We start from the raw sequence: 11,631 nt of genomic DNA, 5'->3' as shown, positions 1-11,631 counted from the left end.
GTCTCAGGGCGGACACTCAAACCACTTAGGCCTGGGGCCAATTCTGATATCTTCACAAATTGGTACCACCCAAGGTGACCGTACATTTTTTACATTTTTGACTTCCTACATGTCTCTAGTTTACATTTTGGTATGATAACCCTTTCTGAGACCCAGCTTAATTGATGTTATCACCTGCTAGAGTCGGTCTCCCATCGACTTTCTATACAGGAGGAAAATACCCTGAAAACTTTTTTTTTCTGGGTATTTAAGTAGGATGTGAGGGGTCTAACTAGGGGTTTGTCATGATGCTGAATCCATTGCAAGCATTTGTTTTGCACGAAAAACATTCCGTGGGCTAGAAATGGCCTCAGAAAACAATACACGTATGGGTGAGTATTCATGTTAGTTGGAGGCCTTAGGGTTTTTTTTCTCGTGCTAATCAGTCTAAAAGTGCAAAATTTTGCACAGATGTAGCTCAGGGCATGCTCTAATGATTTAGCTAGGGCACCCGATCACCATTGAAAAGTGGAAACATTTTATTAGGTTTTCTGCCAGAACTTTCGAATGGATCTTATACTTTTTGAGTCTCTCGCTGGTCATCAACTTATTGGCTCAGGAATTGCGACAAAACAAAATTCTCCATCAATGTAAGGTTTCATTGCTAGAAAATATTTCATTTTTTTGAGTGTGCTACTCCATAAACCAAAGATTACCTGTCATAACAATGCAACAAGTTAACTACAAAGTGAGTATATTGGATCATAACCTGGTTACAAAGGTCAATGTTGGTTACCGTACAATGAATTCCCCAATGTCCACAACACAGATTCATGGAGCACCAGATACATCTACTATAGAGTTGGGATCAATGGACGCACAGGGAGAAACCTTGGAACGAACTGCCCCCATTGAATGTCCATCTGCACGGAGGAAGTCCTTACGGAGGTCTACCAGGCGCTCTCTACCTGCTTTCCAAAATCCCTCTCAGAGTGAGTCCTCTGTCCTCATCCTAGATATGAAATAACTGCAAAAAAAATGGTCTGTTTAGTCATGACTTATGATCAGCAGTAGAAATTACTAAGGGCTCGCCTCGTACACACTACACGACTTTTTGGCGCTCGCCGACAAAACCGGTGATTTGGCACAAGATGGGGCTTTGCTCGCCAAGGTTTTGCTCGTTGTGTGTGAAAGGCACTACGAGAAGAACTGGCCGCGATAATAGCGCTCGGTGATGCCTTCCCGAGCTTTTCTAGATATCTATATTTGACATCATACAGTGGCCTATGAAAGGGGTTGCGAGCGCACCCCGAGAAGATCTGTGTTACAGCAAATGAGATCAGCTGTGCTCATAGACAGTTTGTCTGTGTTGATGGATGGATATCATGATTCATGAATATATAGACCTTTATTCCGAGGGTAAATTCAGGTGTCTTATTGGTACTATTTGGTAGTAATATTTCTGTTAAAAAATAGTCTGTTTCATAATATAAAACCACTGCATCTCACTTCAATATCTTGATAAAACCGCACAGCAGCGATGCTGGTGTTATTATGATGTGTGTGTGTGTGTGTGTGTGTGTGTGTGTGTGTGTGTGTGTGTGTGTGTGTGTGTGTGTGTGTGTGTGTGTGTGTGTGTGTGTGTGTGTGTGTGTGTGTGTGTGTGTGTGTGTGTGTGTGTGTGTGTGTGTGTGTGTGTGTGTGTGCACCCACATGATGAGAGGGAATGAAAATCATTTGCTCTCGCGCACATCACGGGAGCCTTTCCCGTTTTCTTTGGACGTCATGAATTGGAATAAATGTATGTATCGGTTCTGAATCGCATCTTGGTGAAATATCTGGCAGTGGGTGATCCCTCTTTGGTGATCGATTGTATAGTGTGAAAACCACAACGATATATGACAGCCGATTTCAACAAAGACATTTAACGCTCTGATGACTCCCCCACCACTTCCATATCGTACTGTGTGTTCCTGCCTTAACTCATTCTATGTTCCTCTTAGTCCTATGCAGAAGCATTAGCCCATCACTACCACAGGAAGAGAGGCTGGAGAAGCTTATGAAGGCTTCAGCAGAGGTGAGTGTCAAGGCAGACCTACATTATCTACAGCTGCATTAGCTGCAGAAGCTTTTTTCTTTCTTTTTTTAACTCGGGACAAGCTGTTAGTGTTCAGTTGTGGTGACTGTCACATGAATGGTCATTAGAGCAATAGTTAAGTAGTTAAACAAATAAGACAGAGTTGAGTCAGTTCATGACTTTGTGATTGCTGTCATCGCAGATATTCTTACGTTGTCCTTTAAACTTAAGCACCACTTCATACATTTACACAGTAATACCATATTATAATGAACATATTGACGAGGACCAATTATATAGGTTGAAAATCGCTGAAGTGGACCTTTAAGCATACATATGTAAATTAGCCGTTAGACTTACATGATCGAAGTTTTTGTTTCTAATCTAAATTCTCACTGCACATTATTAAAATACTTAAAAATGATCTGTCCAAACCCCTAGTTGCAAATAGAGAGAACTCGTGATTCACTGCAGTCAACAACACCAAGCGCCTCATTGGAGACATTTCAAAAACAAGGTCAGTTGTTAATAGTGGTCCTCTATATACAGTACTGTACATTTGGTGGTCTTATGTAATGTATGGGCTTTATAAAGCTCATCTTTTCAACCTCATCTTTTCTGTGAAGGAGACAATATATCTGGTTTGCATTATATTTGTCCTTTCTGTGAACTAGTCGAGGACGTGCAGAAGGAATGGTGTTGTTTGTCCAGGAATATACATGATAAGATGCAAAGATGTACAGCTAGGTAAACCTCTTTTTAAAATATATACAACATAATGGTTATACATTTCTCTCCCAAAATTGCCTTAATGTTAAATGTATCTTCCTGATTGCTTGGTTTTCACTATAGTGATCCTGCGGTACAACAGTCCATGGAGCACACTCGGCAAACAATCCACAGGTATGTTGATTGTTGTTACATTTAACACTTAGTTGACATAAATGAGACAATTTAGTATTCAAAAAAGCTTTGAATAACCCATGTGTAATTCTGCATTCACATGGCGACAATATTCTGCAGGTGACAAATGGTAAATGGTGCATTTACAGTATGTAGCGCCTTTATCCAAGGCGCTTTACAGAGATTGTGCAAACCAAGGACGTTCAAAGTTATTCAGCGAGACAGAAACCTCTGATTCCACCGGCCTGGGAATACAGCAACCACCAACCAAGCCTTCCGTCAAAAGTCGGAATCACAATCGCTTTTATTTTCACATCATGGTGTAAATCACTGCATGAAAAAAAAGGGTGGACAGAGCGAGAGAGTTTACAAGGAGAAAAACTGCAACAAATTGTCAAAGGAAAATAACATGGTACAAGTTGAATATTTGCAAGTGCGAGACACCTAACCCTTAACGTAGGAGTTGTTGGAAGTGCTGGTGCGTTCAAAATATTGGCCTAAATTGCTTAGTGAATCGGGACCATAGTTTCTTTACTCTCAAAATGTGAATGCCACATAATGCTTGTATATAATGTATTTTTTTTCCATCTTATTTTTAAGGCTACAGTTGGAGAATGAATCTTGGGAAGCACTGCTGAACAAACACCGGAGTAAAGCAGAAGCATTGACAAGGTGAACATAGAAACTGTCATCAATGGATGCTATATTGCCATTTATTAGAAGAGTAGGGGCTATCCAAGCATTACATTATTCTGTGGTCTAGATGGGCTGAAGTCTTCACTAAAACATACTTAATTTGTTTAAAACACAAATCCAATCTGTCCTGAGCAGGAAAGTGAAGAATTTAGCTGTTTTCATTTGAAAGTCTAAATACGTTTTTAATGATGACCCCATAGCTTGATGCACCAATGAAATTTCGTTTTTGTTGAACATACAAACCAATCAAAGTTGAAGCTTGGCGAAAGCCATTGATTTTGAAAGCGCCATTGAAATGTAAAATTGTCTTTGGGTGATAAATGACTACATCCTCATGGGTAGCACAGGATACAGGCGTTTAATACCTGGTCAACATTTCCAAGATCAGATAAGACAATCACCACCATCTTGATAGTGATGACAGTGGAATGTCATTTGACAGTTACCATAGAAAAATTGAGGATAAAGCCCTTTGCACACAGGCGCGTTTATCCGCACGGATAAAACTGCCAATTTTTTTTTTTTAAAGAAAACAATAATTCTCTAGTCTACGACCTTGTGCACACCGGATCCAAATTAGCCGTGCGACGAGTGGCTGCGGCAGTGCGTTCTTTTCTCGATCGAACCCAGTTCGATTTGTGCGTCTTGTCGCATGCGGTAAAAAACTCATCACTCCTTTTATGACTCCTTTTGGGATCCGCAGCGCCGATTCCGCACAGCATTGCACACCAAATCCAATGCGTTTTATTCATGCAGCAAACGAAAAAAACGCAACTGTCCTGTGTGCAAAGGGCTTTACACATGAGAGAGGGATTATGTTCCTAGATATATATATATATACACACACACACACACACACACACACACACACTGTTTATTCTAATAACGATAAATATTCTCTCCTTTGCAACAGGAAAGTAGAAGAGGCTCAGGAGAGTGGTGTAGTGTTGGACTCCACCTCTGTGGTCCGATCTTCCGTATACCAGTTCGTACAGAGTAAACCAGATTACCACGACATCCTCCGCCAACAACTACCCCGTCTGCAGACTATGGAGCTGGTGGTACGTTGGAAATATCATAGAAGTTATGAGGGCAATCAGTGAGATGGATTAGGATTAGGAAGGGGGGAAAAATTAACTTAAGATTTGCTGAAAGTCTGTTGGTTTTGTGCAAAGGACATGAAAACATGAAACTCCTGCAGAAACAAAACGTCCACAGTTGTCCATTTTATTTCTAATGTTTTTTTTATACTCACTCTTTTTAATCTCAAATTGAACCTCATCCCCCAACAGATGGACTCTCAGCGTAAAATGTCACGAGAGCTTCTCTCCATCCACGACAGGGCACAGTTATTGGTGACAGAGACCAGTAGGAGATTGAGATTAGGTATGTCATTCTTCTTCTTTTTTTGACATTTGCTATGGAGTTATTTTATTACTGAGCAATGATCTGCAAGTACTGTATTAATGCATTATTTCCTTACTCAGAGGCAGAGGCAGGATTTCAAAACCAGGCATGTGACAACATCAGACATCTAGTGACAGCAACAAAGGACTCACCGCTTATAAATAAATAAATCAAGGGGAGAAAGGTTTGGGTATGTTTCTTCTTGCCCAAGTTTGTAAATAAGTATTTTATTGTATTTTATGTTAAATTTTGATTGCCTTCTATAAAAGGTATGTACATATTATTTCTTGGTTTAGTACCTTCATAATTGTATGTTGTAAACTTGTTTCAGGAGTGTCTTGAAATGGACATTGTTAAAACTGTACAGTTTTCTTTTTATATATCCATTGGTAATGCATGGCTTTGACCACCAGGTGGCAATGCCACTCTTTCCAAAACTACCATTGGCTTAACTATGTCTACTGAAATTGTGGATTAATGCTAAAATGAACTAACAGATATTTGTTTCTCAGTGCATTTGTGCATCCTGTAAATGATCAAAGAACAGATGGAGATTAACATTTTAGTGTTATATTAATAAAAAAAAAGTTAACTTTGGATTGTTGCTCAGCTATTGATAATCCATGCAAATTTCAATTATATTGATTTCATTTAACTCAATGTTCCCAAAATGTATTGCCAACAGAAATAATTGGAATATTAGAGCAGTGAGTGGTCATAAAATGTTGGTCTAAACTCTAAAGACAATTGATTAAACCTTTTTTGCAAATATGGAAAACAATATAATTCGGATGGGTAACTTCACTTGTCATTCAAGAATAACAGGAAGAGATCCTTGTGATTTCCACAGGACTTTCATATGAAACTAATATATATGTTTAGCCCTCCTATATTGATTAGAATGACCATTTTGATCAAATAAGAAACTCAGTTTTCCCAAGCCTTAAACGGTATGTACAATGCCTGATATTTTACTCCCATGGTGTCCATGGTGCTGCATCTATCCCACCCCACCAGTGTAGTGTCCCTGACCGTTCAGAGGAGGCCCCTCCCCCACAGTGACTCACTCCCATCTCTTGCATTTGACTGGGTCACTGAGGCAGAACGAAGCTTTGACATTGTGCCAGTCAAAGCTTCGCCATCAGTCGAATTCTCTTATCATTTATTCACCAAAATAATGTTTCTGCTAATTATTTTCGGTGTAGCAAGAAAATCTGATTAAGAAAGGGAAACGGCTTGGCTGTGTTCCTCTAGTCTTAAGAAAGGTGTGGGTGAGGTTTGCTTGTAATTGTATTCATGTGTTGGGGGGGGGGGGGGGGGGGGGTTGTGGGGTGACCGTGAGCATTTGAGTAAAGGAGGATGGTTCACGGCAGGAAAGATCGATTCTTATTTAGATGAAAATGAGGCTTGATGCTCGTGTGGTGAGAGGAGGGCATCTGTAGCTTACAAACTAAGAAGTTCATAGCAGCGCCCTTTAAACCAATCATTCACCATAACGCAGAGAGGTTGCTTCAATTATTGCACCCGTGTTTTCTCAGTTTTCAACTTTTTCCAGATCACAATGTTGGATAACCAATTTGATCACCTGCTGACACTATCCTTTAACTTGAAGATTATATCTTCATGTTAAAGGATAGTGTCAGCAGGTAATTTAGTGTTTATTAATAGCCTTTCATCATACATTACTATCAAAGAAGATGATCTGTGAAAAATAAAGATCCTGGTGTCCTGTGCTACTGTAGTTGTCAGTCTATTATACTTGTATGCACATGCAAAGAGCAAAGGCTGACTGTATTCTCTAGTCTTGCTCTCTCTAACTTTAGATTGATTAGCTACAGATTGTAGTAGATGGATGTGTGGAGAGTCAGCATAAAGCACTGCCAGTTTGGTCCCACTCCCGCATGCGCACCCATCATCTCTCCAATACAGCACACCAGGCTGCACCTCTCCTCCACGTCCATTCAGCTAGCCATTCGTCTTGGGAAGCTGTCTTTCTGATCTGAGTGATAAACTACAGCAGAATTGTCCACGTTCGCAGAAAAAACCAGGACACTTGTTTTCAATCTGTGCTGTCTACATTTTCATACTGAAAGACAGATGGGATGTTTCATTCATTGGCAGCTTTGGACAGAGCAATCCAATGTAACAGATGCTGTTACACATTGGCCATGCACCTTTTTCTTTTTTTTTACCTCTGATATTACTCAATAAAATTGCCATGATCTGTGTTTTATAATAGAATGAGTAATTGTCTCTTCAATATAACTCTGAAACCAAGCTAAGTGATTCATATTGTAGGCTATATCACTTTTACAAAGATACACTTTAAGCCGATGGAGTCTCAGTGAGTTTTACTTTTACGAATGACTATTATTTTAACATGAGCATCACCATAGTTGGTGACAGCTCGGATGGTAGGGCATCACCATAGTTGGTGACAGCTAGGATGGTAGGCCAACCCTATTAAAATCTGTATGGATACTAGCAGGAGCTTGTTCTATTAAAGCATTGGGTTTTAAGGCACTTCTGACGCACCATCCTGTCTAGATACAGGAAGAGTGGGCACATAGGAACAGAGGTGAGATTGGCTATTAAGAAATACATAATTGGAAAATGAATGTAAAGTACATGATTTGAGCATGCATGGTACATCATTAACGGATCCAAATTTACCCTTACACTTTTTGTCTATGCCCAAATGACTGCATATACAGGTGTAGAAATAATAGGCCTTAACTTTTTTCCCATTGATACTCACACCATGGAGACTTGAGTTCAGATATACCTATAATGTGTCACGTCCCAAAGACAAAAAAATCATTATAGTAAATCTACCCCCATTGATTGCGGATGGGGACCTAAATGCATCCGGAATCAATTGGGGTCAATTTATTGTAATGAAATTATTGTCTTAGGAATCCGACAAAAACCCGAAAATATTATTGAACTCAAGTCTCCATGGTGAGTAATCAATAGGAAAAAAGTCATTTTAGGGGTGAACTCCTTTAAGACCATTTTAACCTCAAGGTGCCCGCTCTTCCTGTTACCCTATTACACAATACATGTTACCCTACTACACAATACGCCCCCCACCCACCCTCTACTCAGTACTCACTCACTGCAAACTTTGTTTTAAAATGTGCTCCATATCCGTAACAAATCATAAAGTCCCAGGTTAGATTTGTTTTGTATTTAGACTTTTTTTTTTTTTTTTCAGTCAACCAGGTTGATGATGGCTACGAGCAGTGGCATTGCTCACCCAATTTTGGACTGATCTCGAATGCAGGAACGCTTTTGTATAAAGTTATAGCCTATTATGTTACATTTATTTTCAGGGCGTCTGGGTGAGTCCCTCTCTTGGCATTTGGAGACCGACTTTTGTGCTCCATATGTTGAGAAACCGTGACACCCCCCCTCGCCCCCCACTGTTCAAAGGAACCATGAATAACAGCCTACTAGTAACAACAGTATAATAAGGGTCGGCTTGTTGAAAAGCCCATCTTGTTTTGTTATACGTTGCAAAATAAGTTCTCGTGTGTCACTCCTGCGCCGCTCTACTCGCTATAATACTCCCTCATATTGTTAAGTAGCTGGATGATTGGGTGTCGTTTCATGGCATACTGATTAGCCCAGTGTGAGCCCACAACACGCAAGCGCATCGCTCGCTCACTGGTGTTCAATGAGCGCACACGACAACAATGGCACTCCGTGCTAGTCTGTTTTGATGGGGTAAAACCTCTCATAATAATAACACAGCCAGGCTTCATCCATCGGGCGAGGAGTTTTTTGCTTGATGGTTTCGCGTCCTGTGCAATTTTTTAGTTTGTTGCATTATTTTAATGCACGGTAATCGCTTCTTGCATAGGAATTAAGGCATCGTGCGTTTTTCTCATCCTTTTTAGTTTTGACAATGTGCTCGGCGCTCCAGTCCGCCTGCAGCAGATCCCACATTGTGTTCATGTGTGGTGGCTGCTAGCAGGCAGGCAGGCAAGCTCCGTCACTGCTGCTTTTTTTTCCTCCAGCAGCTCCATCCACTCTGCTGGCTCTGTGTGTCTCTGTGCTGTGTTAGCTGCTACAGTTAGTTAGCTCTCTCTGCTGCCTGCACGGCGGATGGCTCCCTCCATTTGACTCTGGAGAATAAAAAAGTGGGGAAAACGCAAGCCGAATGTAGAGCGCTAAAATCCGCCTCGCCGTCTTTTTCTTTAGCGCACGACGACGGGCTGGTTGTTCCGACGCTTTTATAGCTCGCCCTTTAGGGAATCGGGGGGTAGCTTTATCGAAGAAGTGTTGTGTATATGGTTTGTATAGCAGGAGGAGGAGATACTTTGGCTGGGGCTAGCTGCTACACTGGCTAGCTGTTTGTGTGTGTTCTTCGACTGAGAGAGGAGGGAAGGAAGGGGAAAGAAAAACGACGGGGCGAGTTTTTTCTTTCTTTCTTTGAAAGTGTAATGGATGACCAGATCAGGATGATGACGGGTCTCGCAGGACTCGGGGGACAATCGCAAGCCGATGTCGGAGACCCGGACTCGGTCAGGAAACAGCTCGGTCAGCCCCAGCAAGACATCGGGGATATTCTACAGCAAATAATGGCCATCACCGACGAGAGCCTGGACGAAGCACAGGCCAGGTAAGAGCAGAATGTTTCCCCCCTCTCCCTCCCCACACACACACACAGGCAGCGATCATCGCCGATCGAGCTGCTGTTTATAAGGACACAAAAAGTTTGATTGGAATATGCACAGTAACGCTACGTTACTTATATCCACACGTTACATGATAACAAGTCGATACACACTAAACGAGCCTTTAGGCTTCAACTTGTATGGATTGGACGGAGACTTAATATACTTTGAAGACATGCTTTTCTTTCTTCTGCAGTTTCTGTCCTTTGTGTCTGGCGTTTAATCTGGATTTGTATGTTTTATTTGACTCAGGCGCACCTGAGTCTGAGATTTAAATGAAAAGGAAAAAAAAGTTTGGTCTCTTATTACAATGTTATAAAGACGATTTGGACGTAGTAGTAGCGTGCTGTCGTGCAACTCCAGTGTAAGGTTTTATAATCCAGTGCATTCCAACGAAGTGTCTTTGATATTATGGACTGTGTGGAGAACTTTTGGTTGAGGCCCCTGGAAAGCCAAGCGACTCGACTTAACTTAAGATCTTTTTGAAAATGTTGACACTCCATCATAAGTAACTATGGCAACAACCTGGCAATCAGTGTTTACTATTTTGCCGGTTGTAACCGTTCATCAACACATTTTTGGTCATGCTACAAAAGCTTTGATGTATTGATAGAAGAACACAGATTTGTATGTTTACCTGCGCGTAGTAAAATGTAGACTTACTTAGGGCTGCACGATATGGACAAAATGTCATATCTCGGTATTTATGAAAACTGTATTTATTACCGTACACATTTCATATTCAATGTTTAAGTGTTGCAACAGTGAAAAAAAACTAAGCATTATTCAAAAAAATCACACCCAATGTGAAGTGAGCGGTGGTCGTGCTTGCATAACGTCTTCAGACTAGGATTTGAGTCTAGGATGTACAGGCTATGCTATACACACACATTTTGCTATGGCAAAACGCTGAGGAAAAAGGCTACAGACACACGCACAGCCACTCTTAGGAACTGTTTACCACCGCTCAAAAACATCATAGTCAATATCACTCTTGATTTTATTTTTAAGTTATATTGGGTCACTTCTACAGTTTCACTTTTATGTTGAAATTCTCTGACCGAAAGTAGACATAAAACGCCCATATATTTATTTACAAATAAATATAGACCTATGTATTTATTAACAAATAAATATAGACCTATGTATTTATTAGCAAACAAATATATGGGCGAAAATGAACTCAGTGTTCACAAAAAGCAACGATATAGGCGATATATCGCCCATATCGTTACCTTTTGCGATAGTGATATTGTGCATAGTCATACCGCGATAACTAATAGTCTATATTGTGCAGCTCAGACTTGCTAGTTACTACAACCAAGTTACCTAATTGGGTGGATGATGTGTTGGCTATCTCAAACGTCTCTTTCTATCTAATGAGCACGCGTGTGTCGATAATGTTAGTCATTGAAATGCAAATTAGATTGGTAAATTACGGTATGGATTATTATGGATGGCCTTAAATTAGGCCATATCAGCCTGGTGGTTACTGCACACGCTGACAGCAGTCATTCTCATGGCGCTCTCTCTTCACTGGTAATAATTTGCATCAGGGTTATGTTTACATATCAGGGATTCAAGAGTGCATGCATGTATAACAATAAGCCAGTGACCCACATTCATTTGCCATGTGGCTTGGAGGAGCAGAAAGGTCATCTTAAAGAGTTGAAAAAGCGTTAGTATTTTTTAACAATAGGCCAAGCGTCCACCGCAATACTGTGGCCATAGTGTGATGTGTCATTAGCTAGTGATTTTCCACCCAACATTTGACCACCTGGTTCTCTTAATTAATTCACTCCTCTTTCACTCCCTCCCTCCCTGGTGTTCATCCTTTTCATTGTGTGCTGGGTGCAATCAATTCTCCTATAATGTGTACGCGAGTGC

The 11,631-nt window shown here is 40.7% G+C and overlaps 1 protein-coding gene across 2 annotated transcripts in view; it reads left to right on the top strand.

Annotated features, from left to right (window-relative positions):
• The first annotated feature begins 8,863 nt into the window (after nucleotides 1–8,863).
• pbx4 (pre-B-cell leukemia transcription factor 4) overlaps nucleotides 8,864–11,631 on the top strand; it is a 38,645-nt gene continuing 35,877 nt past the window's right edge. For both annotated transcript variants that reach the window (XM_080724237.1, XM_080724236.1), the window contains exon 1: nucleotides 8,864–9,689. In XM_080724237.1, coding sequence (XP_080580363.1) covers nucleotides 9,511–9,689 — 179 coding nt within the window. In that variant the 5' untranslated portion in view covers nucleotides 8,864–9,510. The remainder of the gene's footprint in view (nucleotides 9,690–11,631) is intronic.

Source organism: Nannobrachium achirus, assembly GCF_963921795.1.
Source record: "Nannobrachium achirus genome assembly, chromosome: 4".
Classification (NCBI taxonomy): domain Eukaryota; kingdom Metazoa; phylum Chordata; class Actinopteri; order Myctophiformes; family Myctophidae; genus Nannobrachium; species Nannobrachium achirus.
Note: the sequence above shows the minus strand (reverse complement) of the source record. Positions and strands in the feature narration are given on the sequence as shown.